General features: G+C 37.9%; 1 protein-coding gene across 1 annotated transcript in view; it reads right to left on the bottom strand.

Annotated features, from left to right (window-relative positions):
* Positions 1 to 1,337: 1,337 nt before the first annotated feature.
* The window catches only part of BTAF1 (B-TFIID TATA-box binding protein associated factor 1), a 46,786-nt gene continuing 26,930 nt past the window's right edge, over positions 1,338 to 21,193 (bottom strand). The window contains 26 exon segments of the mRNA XM_075758209.1: positions 1,338 to 1,502; positions 1,504 to 1,614; positions 1,849 to 2,019; positions 2,595 to 2,754; positions 2,912 to 3,123; positions 3,699 to 3,851; positions 4,655 to 4,780; positions 5,208 to 5,338; positions 5,504 to 5,645; positions 6,338 to 6,467; positions 6,549 to 6,626; positions 6,790 to 6,911; positions 6,913 to 6,958; positions 7,125 to 7,146; positions 7,149 to 7,181; positions 7,184 to 7,244; positions 7,740 to 7,892; positions 10,272 to 10,420; positions 10,838 to 11,039; positions 12,744 to 12,853; positions 12,944 to 13,097; positions 14,008 to 14,198; positions 15,615 to 16,041; positions 19,677 to 19,880; positions 20,364 to 20,538; positions 20,701 to 20,843. Coding sequence (XP_075614324.1) covers positions 1,467 to 1,502; positions 1,504 to 1,614; positions 1,849 to 2,019; positions 2,595 to 2,754; positions 2,912 to 3,123; positions 3,699 to 3,851; positions 4,655 to 4,780; positions 5,208 to 5,338; positions 5,504 to 5,645; positions 6,338 to 6,467; positions 6,549 to 6,626; positions 6,790 to 6,911; positions 6,913 to 6,958; positions 7,125 to 7,146; positions 7,149 to 7,181; positions 7,184 to 7,244; positions 7,740 to 7,892; positions 10,272 to 10,420; positions 10,838 to 11,039; positions 12,744 to 12,853; positions 12,944 to 13,097; positions 14,008 to 14,198; positions 15,615 to 16,041; positions 19,677 to 19,880; positions 20,364 to 20,538; positions 20,701 to 20,843 — 3,642 coding nt within the window. The 3' untranslated portion in view covers positions 1,338 to 1,466.

The following is a 21,193-nucleotide window of genomic DNA, read 5'->3' as shown; positions in this document are numbered from 1 at the left end:
CAGACATATACAACATACAAGTCATATTCCCAGTTTTGTTTATTTCCATGGAATGCTAATTTAGTTACAATATGGCAGTTCATAACTACTGAAATGTGACATTAATTCATCTCCAATGCTGCAGAACAGTCTTGATTTATATATATTGTTTTAAAACAATCTTATTTTACATAGTTGAGGTCTCTGGTGGTTTTTAAGCTCTGATGCTTAAGCACACAGCAAGCTACAAACCTTAGGTTTTATATTTATACATATATTCTATGTATTCAGACAACTGCTGTAAGTTATCTATAATTTAATATTTATAAAAGTGCATATACTGGTACATATGCACATCTAGAAACCACATTTTTACAACTGCCTCCCTTTTATAAAAAGCTGCATAACATACAGCCATATTAATCCCGCTCACTGCTATTAAAGTCCTTTACTATCTTTTGTTACAGTTTCAACTATTCAATTCCCTCAAACAATGTAAGTATTTCTATGTATATTTTTCTCCTAAAGAAAAAATGTCCTCCCTATTCCTTTAAGAAGCTTTAAATCATGCATCAGTTTAGTAAACAGTCACTTTAGCATGGATTTTAGAATCCTAGACAGTGTAAAATCTACTTCTGGAAAATGTCTGTATATTTAATTTCTTCTTTTAGTTACAAAAAATATATAGGATTGAAACATACTGAATACATGCATCTCTCAAAGTGGCTATGTTCTAGCCTTATAGATAAATTAAAAAAGTACACCCCTGCTAAGAGGATGCAAACATGGCCTCAAATAGGCCATTACCTGTATTTAATATAGCTCATTACATTAAAAACTTCAAGTCAGCTGTTCTCTCAAGATGGTGTCAAAAGACTGAAGAGCATAATATATTCATGCTCAATATACAAAGGTGGGTACACATACCTAGTGCCATTTAATTATTCAATACTTTCAAGGCTTCTGGGCTTTGCCTCTGGTGATACAAGTCCTGAAATGATCTGAATGAAAGTTTAAGTTGAAAATTGTTTTTTAATACACCATAAAAGCAAGTTGTGTTTAAAAGAAAAATGTACACTGAACAACCTGAAGTACTCACTGAAACAACTGTACAAAACTATTATAGATACAGAAAGAAATAATGGTGGACTTAACTTCAAACAGAAGTAACACTTGTTAACATCTGTAAAAACTTGCTTTGTTTTATTCTTCTACCAAGTAAGAATTTGCAGCCGTTGAGAACAAGTAAAATTCAAACCACTTCACAATGTTTACAGTTAAAGTTTTTATACAGTGCAAACGTTTAAGACAGAATAACTCCCCAGTGAAATGGGTGACACTACTCAGTGCCACTCTGAAGATTCTTCTTTCAATAAGTCTATTTACACATTAAGCTAAAGGTTCACTATATATGCTTTGAAGTTTGCTGAATATCAGCAGAAAAAAAAATGTGAACTAGCAGCAGTTGTATTACAAATATATGATGGTTACTTTAATGAATGCATAAAGTTTTCAAGACTGTAATTCGGTGTCATACTGTTCTTGATCCCATAGTTCTCCAAGGTTTTCGAGTACTGATTTCATTGATGCTTTCCCAGAAGAGGTAGAGGTATCTGCTTTTTCAGTTTTTCCATCCTTCCAAAAAAAAAATAATCAATTAATATACAGAACAGTGTTTTCAGGAATATACTAAATTCTTCAAGTCTGATGATTCTTTTTGCAGAAATATTACTTCCTCCTGTTTTTCAGAGAGCTGTCTACTATTCATCATTCCGACTTCAAATGTTTGTCTGATTAAATTTTTCAAAGCAAACCTTTTGCCTGAGCTTACTCTATTTTTGGTAGGTATTTGTAAAAATGGTTCTTTACCTTGTCAAGAGTGAACAGATCAAGAAGCTGTTCTGTTCCCATGCTCTGTAGGCTTGCGTTTTCTTGGCTGATCACTGTATTTGCAATATTCATTTTGAACTTTTGAAGACCCATGATCTTCTCCTCCAGAGTTCCCCTGGTTATCAGGCGATAGACATTAACAACACGTTTCTGAAACAAAAAAAACCCCACACTTAGCTAAAACAGATCAGCTCAGGTATTCAGGAAAGCATAACCTTTTAGTATTCATCAGGGGCAGTCTGGAAGCAGTTTGGCTTGGAGTTACCTGTCAGTAATTACACTCAGTAAGTCTGACTGATGTTAGATGAAAAGAATGAAACTATGCCAGCAGATAGTAGAGGCCCCTGCAATTGTATCTGTACTCAGTAAGTTAAGAATTCACTGCTTTTTACAACTGTAGAGGGGGACTAACAGCAGTCACTCTTTCCCTGTCCAGGCACTGGAGAAGGACAACCCTGTGGGGCTTCCCTTCAGTTCCTCATCTCAGTTATGTCTCTTCTTCCACTGAAGGGTGATTTGTCCCTGGCCTCTCCTCAGCAGCTCAGGAAGTACAAAGAGAAGGCACACCGAGGTGCGGATAGAATAAGTACATACTTCAGCATCTGGCATAGTTGCAAGACAGCAGTATGAATGAAAGCTTGGTTATTATTCCATTCTTACCCAAATTCAAAGAAACACAAGTTCAGCAAGGGAAAACACTTATGGGTAATTAAAGAGGTTTTCACCTGCCCAATGCGATGTGCCCGATCCATGGCTTGCAGGTCTCTCATTGGGTTCCAGTCGTGTTCCACAAATACTACTGTATCAGCCCCTGTTAAGTTAAGTCCCAATCCACCAACATGAGTGGTGAGCAAAAGAACATCTATAGATGGGTCATTATTAAACCTGCATACAAAAAAGTTAAGCATGGTAAATGTCATTTAAGTAGTGAATTTAGGAACCTCAACTACTTTGAGGCAGACAAGACAACAAACTTTGTACTGTATAAATAATATAGTTCATTACAGTTGGCCTCATATTGGTTGTGAAGGGATATGCTTACCGTGACACAATGGAATGCCTCTGACCAGCAGGTATGCTGCCATCTAGTCGTAAATAAGTAACTGAAGGTAACTGAGGTCTGAGAAGGTCGTGCTCCACTATATCCAGCATGCTTTTAAGTTGACAGAAGATAAGTACTCTGTGCTGTGCCACAACAGCTTCTGTACCACTTTCTGAAGATCCACCATTCCCCAAACCACAGTCTAGCAGCAGCTTAAAGTAAAAGAGCATTAAAGTGTATCATCAAAATAAGAGTAGATCTCATGTAAACATTGACAGACTGTCAAAAGTAGAAATAAGAGGAAAACTACAGAAGGAAGTCCGAGTCACTTAAATGACATAATACAAATTTTGGCTTCAATGTCAAACTATGAAAAATGTAAGAGTCAAGAGAATTGTCATTTTCTTCATTTTGCTTTACTTACAATAAAATTTATGTAATACAATTTAACTTTATCAAGCTAATAATCTCCAGTAAATAAAAGTTTTTCTGTAACAAGAGGGTTACAGGAGTTAAAAACAGAATAAAAGTAAGGTTTTTGACAAGGCAGCAAAAACTATGTAAACATCACCACCTTGAAGCAAGCTTGCACTTCCCCTCTCCCCTTGAATTAAGAGGAAAAAGAGAGTACAAGGGGTTTTTAGGTATATGGCCTATTTCATTTGCTACTTGACTAGTGTTTTCAGATGAGTTTTCATATTGAGGAAGTCTTAAACAAAACTTTCTAAATTGTATCAACAGCAGAGACATTTACGAAATTGAAGGCACAACATATAAGTCTACTTACTTGTTTTAAGGCAGACAGCTTAGGTGCATGTTGGATATCTCGAAGGGATGAATTATGAGCTGCAAGTTGCTCTGTAATTCTTTTATATTCTGGATGTTGGGTCGTTAACACTAACGCTGGATGGTTGCATAGCTTCCGTAAGTATTGCAATGCCTTTAATCATTTAGGAAATAAAGTTCAAAGAAATGGTTAGCAACAATGTAGTTACAGAAAAATGATGAACAAAATTGATAAGTACAGATAGGGGCAGTCAGCCACATTCCACAATTTCGATGTTACGGTGTATTTTCATTCAAATAAAGCTGCACATTTATATTAACGAAATCTAGGTTTCTAACTGTACGAAAGAACTGTTAGGAGCATAATGATCTTGGTTCCTCTTACAGGAACAGGGCAGACTACCATTTCCCACTCCTTCACGTGAGTGGGGGATAGCACAGATGTGTTTGGGAGCTGTGCAGAGCCTTTGAGAATTATTTTTTCCAAGTAGCCAAGATTTAAGCTGCAATTCAGTAAGACCATGAACCTTCATAAATTCAGATCTAACCTTAAGAAACTTTTTTGTTCATGTTTTAGAATCTTCATTTGTAGTGTAACCAGCTTGATGAGATGAAAATTAGTTCTCTCTTGTTTTGAGGTTTTGCACTTTTGGTAATTAGTTTTTAATTGAGAGTAGTATCCAAGATCCACAAAATAACTGAACACCAGTTAAGCACAACATACTAAAAAATTTAAGATGGTTTTATATGACTTAAGACACACACCCATAATTTAAGCATAATAGCTATACATCACATTCCAGGCAGTCTGATCGAAAAATCTAAATTTTTTACCTAGATCATATGGCCACTAATGTGTAAGTTAACTATTTGATTTTCATTTTTTATTAAACCCAGAAATACAGTTACCAGCAATGAATTAACTAGGTAGTAAAAATTACTGGAGGGAATATGTACCTGAAATACATGACCTGTAGCTTTAAGCTTTGGTTTTTCAGTTTCTTCATTCAGCGAAATTGAAGAAACTGTTTCATCAATATCACATTTGGCACGAGACTTGGCAAAGTCTTCATAAAGCTGAACCTGTAGACCAGGCCCCAGACAAGAGAATGAGTATGTTTTCCCCAACAGAAGACAACAGCCATTTTTAGCGTTTAGTTCCAACTTAAAGTTCTGAATTACCATAAATCAAAAAATACCCTATATGTAGCACAAAATCAGCATTAACAGTGGAACCTTTTTGCAATTTATTCTCTTTCAGCTTGGAAAGTATTCTTTAAACAGATGCCTAGACGTTCTTGTAGAATGATGCCAGAAATTAAGCTAGAGAAATACTCTTTTGAACTGGATTGAAGTTAGTTTTTAAACATGTACTAGAAACACTTTTTCATCCTGTGGTCCCAGAGAATGTCAGAGCTGACATCAGATTGACCCAGAAATACAGAAGTGTTTCCTTTGTGGTCTTAACTGTGCTGAAAAAACTAAGCTTCCAGCCACTTTTTAAGCATACCTGTAGAGGACTGAGAATACAGTAATAATCTTGAATAATTTTGGGTGGAAGATCTTGCAGTACATCCTCCTTCATTCTTCTTAGCAGGAATGGCAGAACTTGGCGGTGCAGCGCTTCCATTGCAAGAACCCCTAGTGAAGGCAACAGAAGCAGTATTTCAGAAAAAAAAAAAATTCAAAGCATTCAGCTCCCCCCCAGTCTCTTATGTTGGAACTGTCCCCACTTTCTCCTTTTGTTAGCAGTTCTCGTTTAAAGGAAGAAAGCAAGAAAACCAAGATTTAAAGTTTGATCCTTACCTGCCTCTTGTTCTCGACTGGAGCTTCGGGCATCTCTACTTGCCAGTATTGGTTTGCCGTAACGAGCTGCAAATTGGCGTTCAGTGCCCAAAAATCCTGGCATAAGGAAGTCGAACAACGACCACAACTCTAAGACATTGTTCTGAACATAAAAGAAACATTCATTAAATTATTTTCAAAAGTAATGAATTGTTACAAGTTCTTAGAAACATTTCCATATGTATTTAACAATGCCTATAAAATACTAAAAACGTAACACTTCACAACATACTTTTGAGCTCCTGGAACTTGGTGACTCTTTCATCAGCTTATGTTACAGGAAAACCTGTGCATGTACTTTAACATATAAATCGACTTTCTACAGTGTCTGATGTCTTAAGCCACACCCTGAGTTCTTCTGGACAACAAAACCCAGGAGACACCAGTGGTCTTAATCCTGGATTAGACAGATACTCCACAGACAAGCCATTAGGACAAAGCCCAAAAATCTGGAGTTCTCAGAGTTGAGTTTCTTACTAATTTCACTGGAGGCGTAAGGAAACACTCTCTCCCCTTCCCTGCCTGCTACTTAAAGAACAAGTCCTAGAGGAAGTCTTGTTGCCAACTTTTGAGCCCCATTAGTACCATGGATCCTGCACCCATCCCCCTACACATAGGTATACTGGGAAAGAAACATGACGTAGTTTCAAGCATTCAGCTATGAAAGGCTTTTTTACAGTGTCTACTTTGAACAAGACAACTCTGATGAAAAGCAAAATAAAATGGACTGCAAATCAGTTCTTTCCTTATATTCTACTACTCACCCAACTCCTTAGGAAGAAAAAAGGTAGTTACCTGGATTGGTGTCCCAGAAAGAATTATCCTGTAATTAGCAGTCAGCTGTTTTACTGCTTTTGACAGCTTTGTTTTTCCATTTTTTATGACATGGCCTTCATCAAGGATGCAGTAGTTAAACTTAATATTTCTAGAAAAGAAGGACATAGACTTAAGTAGCATTTAAAATTCAAAGCTATTAAAAAACCACAGAAAACAAACGAATTCTTACCTGAAGAAGTCAATGTCATTTCTTACAACATCATATGAAGCCACTATGAGATTGTGTCTTTTCACCTGGTGTTGTAATCTTAAAAAAAAAAGTGATCATAACTAAAGTGTTCCTTACATACATACCATCACCAGTTTTACCATGCCCACAAACTATGCTTCAGTAGCGGCAGTAAAGTGAATTGCAAAATTCTGTGTGTGATATTTCTCCCTACCCAAGTCATAAATGCAAAATACATTACCTTGCTCTCTCAGTAGGAGGTCCTGTATAGTGCAAAGGATTAAGATATTCTTTTGAGCAAAATTTGCCCACTTCGTCCACCCAGTGTCCTGTGAGTGTAGGAGGGCACACCACCAAGGAAGGGAAGAGGAACACTGTCCACCAGTTTTGTTCTTGCATATTCCTGAGCCCTTTAAGAATATCAAAAGTTTGAAAAAATTGTTTTTCACAGAATAGTTGAGATGGAAGGGACATCTGGGAGGTCCAGAGCCAGCTGCCAAGAACTATGTCCAGAGTCATTACCACAGAGAGAAAACCTATTATTAGTCTTTAAGACAGAATGTTATTTAAGCTTACCTGAGGCAATGATCACCTGCAGAATGCAAATTGATTGTAAAGTTTTTCCTAAGCCATGTCATCACAAAGAATTCCATGAAGTTTGTATTTATTGAGAAATGCCAGCCAGTTCACTCCATCCTGAAATCAGAGGAAAAGAGTGTGCCTCAGAAGTAAAAACTGCTTTTGGCTAGTTAAGCTTCTGTTCAAATGTCTGTGTGTTCTATCATCCATCATTGCCAAACTATGAGCTTGTTTCCCACCATAATAGGCACCCACTACAGCCCACTCAAAGCAGAGGGTGAAGCATAAGCAACCAAACAGTACAATGAGGCCTGGCTTCGCAGTGGTGAGCTGCCGCAGCCAGCCTAGGCAAGGCACAGCCCATTGGCCATTCCCTGAGAAAAATTACAGAATACAGAGATAGGGGAAAATATAATTAAAAGAAAACCAGTATAAATGGCATGCATTACTTAGTTTGTTCTTCCTTACCCAGGAGTCCAAGATACACATTACACAGCTAAACGAAAAACAAAACCCCAAAGAACTCCAGCACCTGAACAATTCCTATCCTTCCATAAAATTGTATCAGACTGGAACTTAGTTCTCTTTTAAAATAAAAGTATAAGCTATTACCTGCTGGTATTTTCTGAGCTCTGCTTTGATTGGTACTGGAATTTTATAGTTTTCCAGTTTTTTTCCATCCAATAATTGTTCCAGAAAGTGACGTTCTTTAGCTTTCATTCGGATTAATTCTTCAGACATGTTTGGTGGATCTGGTATACCAGCCTAGGATAATAATTTTAAAGCAGTAATATAAGGGCTACAGTACTTAATTCTCACACAGACAGTAAGAAATAACCTACACTAGCTTAGACATTTTAAACAGATAGCAAAGATCTGCAATCTTCTCAATTGTATAAATCCAAACTCAGTCCTATACTTGTTTGATTCCTTGCAGATCCGCTCATCCAGGGTTGTAGGATGCAAAAGAAATTCTGCCCCAAATATCACTCTGAAAAGCTTGATACAATTGCACAGAAGAGAGGAAATCTTGGTCATGCTTCTAAGATTTTACAAAGACTGAGCTATTTATCTCTAATCAGAGATTTTAACTGGCTGGCTTGAGAATCCTTTGACACCCATTTCTCCTTAGCCACAGTCTACCATACAAAGTTAGATGGATTTTCTCTTACAGATGTTAGCAGAATTAGATCTAAGGTGATACTGAAATCCATAGGTTGAATTCAAGCAGTTGGAAACTACTGGGGAAGAAAAAAGTAAACCCTTCCAGGTTTGTGGCAGCAGACCTTGGCTTCCTAGGTACTTCCCACACCAGGCCAAAAGGCCAAAGCAGCTGTATCTGGGGACCAAATGTGCTCAGATATTCTTGCCTGCTAATAATACACAGTAGCAAAAGAGGCACTGATATTTTCTATCATCATGTCTGTCATCCCAGTTTTCTGGGCAACCTCCAGCTTTAGTCGGCTTTACTTCAAAACCCAAGTTACTCATCACTTCGGGAGGGCTCCTGGCTGAGAAGAAAACCTCTATCAAATAATTCCACTGTGTATGTGGTTAATAAGGAAGGAAGAAAACTAACCCAGGTTTCACATGTTATACATTATCCAATAAGGTATTTAAGTACATCTGTACACACACACACCAGCCTACTTGTTTAAATGTTCTTACTCTCACTTTTGAAAGAACACATCTGAAGTGTGAATACCATGCCACTTAATTTGGTTAAAGTATATTGTCAACTTACAGCATGATTGATTATCAATAAAACAGGACAGATTAAGTCAAACCATTTATCTTACAATCCTTTTCTCAGTCATATTTTCATGTTTATGGTTGAGTCAATAATAAAACAGCTATTTCCCTAGTCCTATCAATCTATCCCTTACTTTTTCCACCGAGATGACTCCAACCCCTCTACAGTTATCAATTTAAATTCCTTGTTTGGCCTAACATTTAAAATTGCTAGCATTCTAAAGACTGTCCCACAACAATACTGGTATTTTCTCTCATTATTAATCAACTTCACTCTAAGTTTGCATATTTAATATAGTTCAATACCTGATTCTGAACTTAACTGGAAGGGGAAGTCTTAGGAGAGTTGAGTAATTATGGAAAAGAAAGAGGAACTGATCATGCGTATGTATGCAATTAATAAAACACGTAGCCTACATTTTAAAGAGATGTTCACTAAATTATATTAAAATAGCTTTAACTACATGTATTCCACAGAATTGTATTTAGATGCATATGACAGGCACAGGTACAAATAGCACTGGAATGAACAGCAGCATGCCAGAAGTTAATTTTTACTTCACTCACTTTCAACTTCTTCAACATTTCAGTTTAAGCATGCAGAAAGCGCTCCATTTAAGGCAGATTCCTAGTTATCAGATTCTAAGGTTCTATTATTCTAAATTAAAAATTGACATAACAACAGATACTAAACAGATTAAACTGACTTTTTCCCATTAGAAACATGCAAACAAATTCTGAACTGTCTTCTTGTGGTAAAAATAAGTTACTTAGTTACTTAGAAATCTTGTAGTCCTTGAAGCGCAGTATTAGTGTTTGAGGTATGCAAGTTGTAGGAGTGAAAAACGGAAGCGAATCTGTACTGATTAAGCACTACTGGTTCATAATACATGTAATATTTTGCCCAATGCCATAGGGTGGGACTTTTTGATTTTAAGAGCTAGAAATAAGTAACTGTACTTATCTCCACACTGTTTCTACTACTGCTATTTCAATTTTTCCTTTTAAATCAGTGTTGCTTTTTTAATGCATTTCTCTTGACTACGTACACTATACCACACATACCTAGGGAGACTGCACATAGTCTCAAGACTTTTGAGCCAAAACTAGCAAAAGCAGCAGTGCATACAAAACTAATGAATATACACTTTAACTTCATGTATGCCATTGAAATGAGTTTTATAAAAAGAAATTTTACTTTAACATTAACTTTAAAAGTTACTTAGAGGGTCCAATTTTACTAATTTTACATTATAAAGGACACATCTTCAACATCTATAAAAACAGTTACTTATCCAGCGTTTAATAAGCCAGAAGCTCGGACTTTGTGGCTGGTGAGAAAGTGAATACAGGACAGTTCACATACTTGGTATACTTACAACCTGAGCTTACCTCAAGAGGCATTAGTCTAATTAGTGTTGCAAAGCACTGAGTAGCCATAAAACGTACACTGTCTGTCTGATCACTCATTCTACCGAGAACCGGAACCACTAGAAGAACAATGTATGGAACAATACCAACATCTAACTGCTCCATTACACCTGGATCAGTTATTAAGGAAATAGTTTTAACCAGTTCAGGATTGTCAGACATCAATATATACCTGGCAGGTTTTACACTCAATAGGTAAAAGTCATTGATACATTACATTCAGATGAACAAGATTTTTACTAAGAAAGCAATGGGGACAAAAAAAAAAAAAAGAAAAAAGTCTGATCTACCCAGTTACATTTAGCCCAGTGAATTCCATGATTTGAGAAACTAAATTACCTCCACCAAAACATTCAATAGATAAAATAAAGGCAATGGAAATTAAAGTTTCTTCTATTTCTTGTCTACAGGAAGACAATAGCTTAATATTTATTCCATTCTCCTTTTTTTCAGGAAACAGTTTTTGTTCCCCCAAATTACGTGACTGCAAAGAGGTTCCTGCATTTTGAATACTCAGGCAAGGATACACGCAAGTGCTTCAATTGCACCTTCTTGTTTGGTGTTGTCATCTATTGCTCCCAACCACGGCAGAACTTTCTCTAGGAAGATATTCATCGTTTCCATGGTAGCTATTTTGCTCATAACACCTACACAACGAGCAGCCATGTGTCTCACTGCAGTGCTGGGATGTTGAAGGCACATATAAAGATGAGGTAAATGCTGGATTAACTGAATAGAAGAAGGGAGGGAAAGTTAATATGAATTATAAACAAATTACTGAATTATTTTTGAAGTAAACAATTTAAGTCACTGTTGCCTCCCAAAGAATGCTTGAAATGGCTTCTTAACAAGATCTAATTGTTTAGAACCAGAAAAAGACAACTTTGAACAAGTATTACTCCCAATATAGTTAAAATTCAGAGAGTAACAAAACATTTAAGGCTTTAGTCAAAATGCAAATTAAAAAAGCCCTTGATAATTAAGGAAGTGTTTCACACTAGAAAATACAGTGTAAGTACTCAGATTTTTTCAATAAAAATATAATTATTGTTTAAATACAGATACATAGATTAAAGAATTCCTTCCAGCTAGCAAGTTTGTCCTAGACTCATCCCATTTATGTTTAGGCAGACTAATTATCAATGTTGGGAGTCTTACTAACTCTGTGTGACAAGACAGACGCCCAGAGGAAATTCACATTTTCCCAAGGGACATTTCCCCTCCTTCCCAGCCCCCCCCCCCGGCCTCCATCAGCATAAATAAGTTTTTGTATCAGATATCTTAAATGGATGGTCAGGTTTTTCCTAGTGTGGAAGTCCTTAAGTATTAGCTCTGATGAACCCTCTGACTTTCTTCAAATTCTTTTTTTTTTTAAACTTGTATACAGTATTAGCACCCCCAAAACCAATTAACTACACACCATACCTACCTATATATATAAAAAATACATGTACGTATATATTAAAAAAGTCTTACCATGTCATATGCTGAATTCACTTAAAATCACTTCAGTATTTTATTAAAATAGGTAAGAAACAATTCCATATGAATTTTTTCCATCTGCTCTGAATTCTACAGCCACTCCTTATGCCCATCCTTTCAATACTGAGTTCTGGCCTACTTATTCATTGTATGGGAGCCTTTTTATGTATTTTTATCATCCTGTTGCCATTCTCTATGCCTCTTCTAGTACTACTGTATTTATTCTGAAATACAGAACTGCAGATAGGCTAGTACTAAAAATTGTATTCAGATGCAGGTATAACAGTGACTTTGTTGTTCTGTTTCTTTCTTAATTTTTATTTTTTTTTTTTTTTTAAAGAAACCCAGTATTTTACATTCAGCTGATGCTGTTACAAAACTATCCTAACTCCAGGATCTCTCTCCTGAGTAGAAATAGTCAGTTCAGATACTACTACTGCATATAAGATGTTAAGTCTTTTACATTGAGTGGTGGGTAAAAAAGAAATAATTTAAAAGATTAAATCAAATCTGGAATTAGAATGAAGGAGAGTAGAGATGCTGATTTCAATGTAACACAATAGCATAAATATTATCATAACTTAAACTTTGGACATCTCATCCAGAAAAGGGAAGGCCAAATCTAAATTGCAGGTAGGTGTCTGCTTTTGTGGTTTATTCTACAACCTGCATAAACAAATACAGAATTCAATATCCTATAGGACACAGGGAAAAAAAAGCTTTGAAGCGTAAAGAGCTTAATTGCTGAAGATAGAAGGCTACATCTTCCACGTTTATCAAGACTAGAATACTGGACCTGGAGAACAGGCAGACTAGCAAGTGCAATAAAAACACCATTTGAGCAAAATCAGAAAAACATCTAAAAAGAAGCCGTACAAAACAAAGATTTAAAACAGTGACAACGAACAGACTTTTTTGCTTCATACGAAAGCTGCTTTGGAGTATGATTACCAGAGGATGTAGCTGAGTATCCATTGAAGCTGCTGTTGTTTCAAAAACCTGTAAAGAATTTACTAGCTCCTGAGCAGGAACATCTCCTTTTTCCAGTAAGGACTTTCTGTCTGTTAAAAACAGAAAAGGTGTTCAGTTTAAAACTGATATACTGCACCCAGCCTACCAGCCCCCTCAGCTTAAATCAGAAGTGTAATTACCAAAATTATTTATGTGAATGTTGTTCCTTAATGAACCAACCATAGCATCCCAGAGATGTGGTAATCCTGTTGCCATTTCAGCACCAAAATGTTTAGCTATAGTAGATAAGGCAAACTCAGCTCCTCTTCTCTGTACAACATAAGGTTTCTGAGCCTAGAATTAAACCATTTAAAGTAGTGAGGACAGATACATTTAAGAATAACAATTATTTTCAAAGAGGCTCCCATTATTATATAGGCATTCAATTCTGATCGTGTTTATAGCTACCTGCAATATATTTCCTAGTCAGTTTTTTTTCTAAGTTACTTACTTTTATACAGGTTAAAAAAATAAAATCTTTTATAGCAGATTGTTTAAATCCTATAAAATTTGACGATATGGCTTTTGCTGACACAGGTCCATTTCAGCAAGAGGTTTTCCAACTGGTTCCAGTTCCAGAACCTATTGTCAATATAGGGGACACCAAGAACAGCTAGCAAAACCAATCCCAAAAGCAATGCTTGACTTGTTATTAGGCCCCTTCTGTTGCTCCCACACTCTTCAGAAAGTGGAATTGACAAAAATAATTTTAACAATTAAGAACATGATCTGACTAGGATCTTATTAAAACACATTGAAGATTTATGATTAAAACAGTAACAAAAAATTTAGCGGATCAAGTGTGGAAGTCACTCATACATCCTAAAGCCAGTCATATGTCAAATACTGGTTTTAATGCTTCAGAGCTTCCATTGTGCATCAATATGACCAACACTAACACAGGTAACGGGAAACAATCACAACAGTTTGTGGAAATCCATTTGCACGGATTTACACTGAGATATTCATATCCTGCATTAAATGTAAAAATGCTTCAGGAGTATTATTTTCTTAACACACTGAAGATTTAAAACATCATCATTATCAACTAACATGCTCCTTGCATCACAAAATTTTACATCAACCCAGTTCTCTTCATGAAAAGATTCTGGACATCCCTATTACAATGCTATCAAGTCCACTGAATTCAAACTAATGGGAGGGGTGGATGTGCAAGTTGCAGACACAGGTTTTTGAAGTTTACCTCATCAAGTTCTGTAGGAATGCTTCCACTACTGCCAGTGGGGAGATCTGCAATTGGGGCTTTTGGAGCTTTTGGAGTAGGACCTCGCCGACTTGTGATGGCAAAAGCAGCTTTCTGATGTCTGTACAGTGTAATTATTCCCCTGTGCTTAGTAACTGTATGATGCATCCCATCTTTATCAGAGTTGGGCCCTAAAGGAAGAAAAAAAGAGACTAGCTGACAACAATTTAAGCTGCAGTTTAAAACGTAGGTGAAATGATAGCTACCTATAAGTCATCTGCAGATCTCAACATGCCATCATCCTCAAGAATGGAAAAATTTAAGTATAGAGTTAACTCTGTTAAGAGGACATTACAGACTTGGCAAGAAAAATCTAAGTGTGCAAACTGCCACATAAATTCTTATTCACCAAGAAATACATGTAACAAAACTTCAGTCAAATTAGAAAGTTTGCACAAGTTGTTCTATATTTAAAAAAAAAAAATCAAACAACACATTATGTTAAGTTTAAACAAGCTTTTGTTCTGTGTCCCTTACAAACAGTTCAAGACTTCTGTCATGATGTAATAGCAGATGCTATCAGTATCTTTGGATTTGTTGATGTTTTTATTTATGCTAATTAGCTTAGTTTTCAGTCAGATAAGAATGTTATTCTACTGAGACGAAGGAGGACACATTCGTTAAAGAATAGTCAAACCTTAAAACAGGTTAGAGCATTAAGGTCTTAATTTGCGTTGTTCATTCAATCGATACATTTTTAGCAAGGGACAGTCATTTACAGAAAATCCATGACCATAGCAGGCCCAGGATTATTTGTTCCTTTTGAACACTGTCCTCATCTGTTGTTCTCTTATTATTAGCCTATGGAACATAACACTGTTTTCTAACGGGCTACTCTAATTTCCATACTGATTCAATTTCAATGAAAAGAGAGTCCAGTGGAGGGCTATAAGGGTGATTAGGACACTAGAACATCTCTTATGAGGAAAGGCTGAGAGAGCTAGGTCTGTTTAGCCTGGAGAAGACTGAGAGGGGATCTCATCAATGCTTATAAATATCTAAAAGGCGGGTGTCTAGAGGATGGGGCCAGATTCTTTTCAGCAGTGCCCAGTGACAGGACAAGGGGCAATGGGCACAAACTCAAACACAGGAAATTCCATCTCAACATGAGGAAAAACTTCACTTTGAGGGTGACAAAGCACTGGAACAGGCTGCCCAGAGAGGGTATGGAGTCTCCTTTTCTGGTGATACTCAAAACCCACCTGGACATGATCCTGTGCAGCCTGCTCTAGGTGATCTCCAGAGGTCTCTCCCAACCCCTACCAGAATGCTAAGCTTCATAACACACGTAAATGAAATGTGGTAAGTGGATAATAATTGAATGACAGTAAACAACTGAAAATTAGCACAAAGGTCTTATACATAGTTTCTGAAAACTATAAACACCATTAGTTGCACAGTGTGTAGTTTAACATACCTAAATGAAATAAATGAAGACTCAGTTGCTGGCATTTTAAAAACACTCAAGACTCTCTCAAATACTGATTTTAACAGTTCAGAGACAAACAGACATACTTTAAGAATCTTGGCAGTCTTAAATACCATACCTTTTGCGTTTTCCTGGCTACTCTGAGGCTGTGCAGGACATGCTGCTAGCGGGGTAAGATGCGGATCCACACAGAGGGAGTTGCAGAGATTTTTTATGATCTTTGAGTTGGGACAAGGAGACCTTGTTGTACACTGCTGAAGTAACTTTGCTATGCATGAAGCGACGTAGTTTTGTACGAGCGTATTCTCTTCTTTTTTTATAGCTTCCATTAAGGGTTTTATAACAGGATTTAACTTTTCTGGAAGCTGCTGCAAGTTCACAACTGCACATGCAGCAAATGTATGGACTCGCAGGTGCAAAACTTGCCAGTCTTGATTTGTTTCTGTAACAGTCATTTGGACTTGTTGTCTTTTACTGTCCAACTGTTGTAGAATTTTAGGATTCAAAGTAAAGGATGATGTCACTTCATTGAAAACAGAAGTAACCTAATAAAAAGGAAGAAAGAGTTACAAATCTGTTTTATTTACTGTAAAATGGGATATTCTCTGAAAACATGAGAATACAAGTCACTTCACCAGGTATTATCATCTCCATTTTTCCAGCAAATAGAGGAATGCTCCAAAAATGTAGTTTCTGGAATCTTGAACTGCAGCTCAAGGGGAAAGTCAGGCATATTATGAACATTTCAAATCTAGATTCCCAAAGCTAAAAGAAGCATTTATGTACTCCTCCAAATTTAGATTGTCCTATATCCACCAGATATATCTAGATATTCTGGCAATATCTAAGCACGTGACAGACAAGCAAAGGAGAACATGCTGTAAATGCAAGATGCCAGAAGGGATGTGCAAGGTCCCATACATGAAAATGTTTTTAAGCTGATTTTTCTTTTAAGGAAAGAGACTGGGATAAAAATCTAAGGAAAAAGCCAGCACGGAGTATTTGGAGGACTGACCATATCCTCCCCCCACTCACAACTGGCTGACTGCTATTGCTTAAATCTTTCACAGGAAACAGATTAAAAGCCACGTGGAATCATGGAAATGTTGAACTTATTCTGATAGGACAGTTACTTCTAAGTAAAGGAAAGATGACAGCTGTTGAAAGGGGTTAGTCTGAGGGGGTGCGTGCATTAGTTTTTGCCTTTTAGTTTTAAGTGTTCAGGTCAAGTCTTTCAACTATCAGACTTGTGCTCCTTCATGTTACAGATACCTCAAGTTCTACTCCACATGACCTTGATGACTGGAATGACCAAAGGATGCAAAGTGTATGAATAGCGAGGAAGAGGACAGGATTTTTACATCTAATGCATGAGGACCCATACTGCAGTGCAGCGTAGGTTTGGTGTCTGTATTTCAAGAAAACTTGAAGAGCTGAAAAGGGTGCAGAAGAGAGCCACAGAAAATAGCAAGTAGTTATGGAATGAATCTTCTAATCCAGAATGGGTATCTTTTGGAAAAAACCCAAACCACCACACATTGGTCAACTAGTCATATTACTACATTCAAGTAAACAGCTGAGGTATATGAAAACTCCTGTAGTTCACAGACTATGAGCTCGCATAATTGTGTCTGGCTTTACCTCAGGAATTAATTTTAGAAGGTACCCATAATCAGACTGGCTGCCAAAATTCCCTCAGCCCATAAACAGAATTACCTATCACTTTAAAGACACACTGATATGTCCAAGTTAAGTTACTGCATATTACTACATAGAATCATAGAATGGTTTGCGTTGGAAGGGACCTCAAAAATCATCTAGTTCCAACCCCTCTGCTGTGGGCAGGGACACCCTCCACTAGACCACGTTGCCCAAAGCCTCATCCAACCTGGTCTTAAACACTTCCAGGGATGGGGCATCCACAACCTTTCTGGGAAACCTGTTCCAGTGCCTCACCACTCTAACAGTAAAGAATTTCTTTCTAACATCTAATCTAAATCGACCCTCCTTCAGCTTAAACCCATTACCCCTTGTCCTGTCACTACACTCCCTCATGAACAGTCCCTCACCATCTTTCCTGTAGGCCCCTTCAGGTAGTGGAAGGCTGCAATTAGATCTCCCCGGAGCCTTCTCTTCTCCAGGCTGAACAACCCCAACTCTCTCAGCCTGTCCTCATAGGAGAGGTGCTCCAGCCCTCCAGTCAGCTTCGTGGCCCTCCTCTGGACTTGCTCCAACAACTCAATGTCTCTCCTGTACTGGGGCCCCCAGAGCTGGATGCAGTACTCCAGGTGGGGTCTCACAAGAGCAGAGTAGAGGGGCAGGATCACCTCCCTCGACCTGCTGGTCACACCTCTTTTGATGCAGCCCAGGACACGGTTGGCTTTTTGGGCTGCAAGCGCACACTGCCAGCTCATGTTGAGCTTCTCATCAATCAATACCCCCAAGTCCTTCTCCTCAGGGCTGCTTTCAATCCATTCCTCACCCAGCCTATAATCGTGCTTGGGATTGTGCAGGACCTTGCACTTGGCCTTGTTGAACTTCATGTGGTTCACATGGGCCCACCTCTCCCGCCTGTCAAGGTCCCTCTGGATGGCATCCCTTCCCTCCAGCGTGTCGACCACACCACGCAGCTTGGTGTCGTCGGCAAACTTGCTGAGGGTGCACTCGATCCCACTGTCCGTGTCGCCGACAAAGATGTTCAACAGTGCTGGCCCCAGTGCCAACCCCTGAGGAATGCCACTCGTCACCGTTGTCCACTTGGACATTGAGCCATTGACCACAACTCTTTGAGTGCGACCATCCAGCCAATTCCTTATCCACTCAGTGGTCCATCCATCGAATCCATGTCTCTCCAATTTAGAGACAAGGATGTCATGTGGGACAGTGTCAAATGCCTTGCACAAGTCCAGGTAGATGATGTCAGTTGCCCTTCCCTTATCCACCGACACTGTAACCCCATCATAGAAGGTCACCAAGTTTGTCAGGCACGATTTGCCCCTAGTGAAGCCGTGTTGGCTGTCACCAATCACCTCCTTGTTTTCCATGTGCCTGAGCATAGTCTCCAGAAGGGTCTGCTCCATGATCTTGCCAGGCACGGAGGTGAGACTGACCAGCCTGTAGTTCCCTGGGTCTTCCTTTTTACCCTTCTTAAAAATGGGGGTTATGTTCCCCCTCTTCCAGTCGGCAGGAACTTTGCCAGACTGCCATGACTTCTCAAATATGAGAGCGAGTGGCCTGGCCACTTCATCCGCCAGTTCCCTCAAGACCTGCGGATGCAACTCATCGGGTCCCATGGACTTGTGCACCATCTGAGAATACTACCATCTGAGAATTACAAGATCCATCATGCTATAGTCATGATGGCCATCATTATACAAACTTAAACCTCCTTTTATTCTTAACCTTATCCTCAGCATCCAAGTTACATACACAAACACATCCAGAATCCTAATACCCCTTCTCCCCCACCACAAGCTGCACCACATCCATCACCATTCCTTCATCCTCCTCAAATCTATACACCCCTCCCCACCCCAGTCCCCTTTTATTTTGCAGGCTCTCAAATCCACAAGCTCTTCATTTATATCCTACTTCATCTGTCCATAGTCATTTTTCCCTCTGCTTCAGAGGCCAGTTTGGGGTTAGACAAAAAACCTTTTTATTTGTAGCCCTGACATTATCAGCTCTATTTTTGCTAACAGAGCTTTTCATGTCAAGAGTTACCTTTTATTAGCACATTAACACTGACATTTTCACATTTAAAAAGACAAAACAATTGAACAGCCAGTAAAAAAAACCCGCAGTTTAAAACACATGCTTGGGAGGTCAGGGAAGAGAAGGTCTAGAATTGACACAGTTTATGTACTAGTCTTTTGACAGTGGTTTTGAAGGAGTTCCAGCCTGCTTTGTTTTAGTCTGTCTAGATTTCAATAGAGAATCTACACTTGGAATCAGAACACAGTCAGTTTTTTCTCCTGTTAAATATCTACCTACTTGATTTTTTGCATAGTCTTTAAATGCTGCAGGGGAAGTGGGAAGTATCTATCACATATCTCATGTCAAAGGATGCGTAAAGTCACTACATTATGTCTGAAAGTTACAGTCTGTGTAATAATTATGCTGGAGATATATTTCAAGACAAGAATAGATTTGAAGGAAGTGCAGGCATGCCTCTACTTACCAGCTCATTAGCTTGATCTATTGTAAATACACTGCAGTTTACTCTGTTTCCAATGTCAACGTGTGCATCAGCTAACAGCGAGATGAGTTGTTTACATTCATTCTGCATTCGTGTAAAAGGAACAGCAATTTCATCGTAATAGAGATGTTCGTAAAGAACCCCAAGTAAGCGAGGCTGCACACAAATGGCCACAGTTCTACACTCCTGTAACAGGAAAAGACATAATTTGTATTTCTGAGTGATCACAATTTCTTTTGTTCATTTTGGGCACCAAACAGTGCAATCTAGCTACAAAAATCCAGTTTCCAGAGGAACCATGAACATTTGCAACCGAGAATATTAAAGATTATGAACAAAACCTTCAGTCTGCCACTAGAACAGAAGTTATAGCGAATACAGATAAGACAGTCACGTTAAAAGGAAGCATTGATCTTAGATAACGTGCATCTTGAGAACAGACTTATTTGTAGAAAAAATGTGAACATATTTACTGATTCATAGTTCTGACAGTTGGCTTTTTAACTACAGAGTAATATATTCCTCCATTGTCTAACAATCAGGATTTTAGTATTTAGATGTATAAATACCATTTTAACTTATCAACTGAAATTTTATTTCAAGTAGCAGATGACAAGCTGTGGGTTAAGATAGTAAGTAAAATTTATTTTTGCTGCAGAAACATCCTACCTTTTGCAAGGCTGCCCACTCACAGATTACTAACGCAACACTAATCCTCTGCAAGGCAGATTTAGAATTCAAGTGGAAAAGCAGTAGCTGAGCTAATGATTCAGCTGGCTTTATTTCTTGAGTAACAGTATTTACACCTGGGTCACAAATGCAGCAACAAAGTGCTCCCAGCAACCTGACAAAAGCAGAAAGAACAGTCACTTCAATGTCACAATTACTCTGCAATTAACAATTCAAAATGAAGATGTCAAAAATAGATAAATTTTGGCAAAAGCACTATATAACAAAAAAAGATAAATTGCTTTTAAATATTTTTTCATATTTCCAGTAAACTGACTTTGCTGCCATCATCCGAGCTCGCATGACAACATAATCCCTGGTTGCTGGATCTTCTGCAATGCTGTCTGCCCCAGCAATATATTCCTGAATCACTTCCTTATTCTGGGTTTGACCTTGACGCAGTTTAGCACCTGCCTTTTCCTATGGAATAAAGTTGGGAGAGGTTGAAAGTAAATGTGTTTGTAATAGAAAAAATGAATTTATATTCTGTCACATTTCCAGTAACCATCATATCCTGCAAAAGTTGGACTAAGCCAGAACATTTCTTGGATAACTGACTGGTTAAAGTAGTTACTCATTGTAAATCACCTCTCCACTATAGTATTCTATGGTCCTATTAAACGTATGAGATTGTTCCTTCACTATAATATTAGAATACTCAATATACAGCTGATAAACTGAGTCCACACCTCTTTCAGCCTATTTTTCAGAAACAATGCAAAGCTTTTAGACTTAACTCAGTCCTGCAAACAGATGGTTTTGGAACCACG

Source organism: Balearica regulorum, chromosome 7 (genome assembly GCF_011004875.1).
Source record: "Balearica regulorum gibbericeps isolate bBalReg1 chromosome 7, bBalReg1.pri, whole genome shotgun sequence".
Classification (NCBI taxonomy): Eukaryota; Metazoa; Chordata; class Aves; order Gruiformes; family Gruidae; genus Balearica; species Balearica regulorum.
This window is presented reverse-complemented; position numbering and strand designations above follow the sequence as displayed.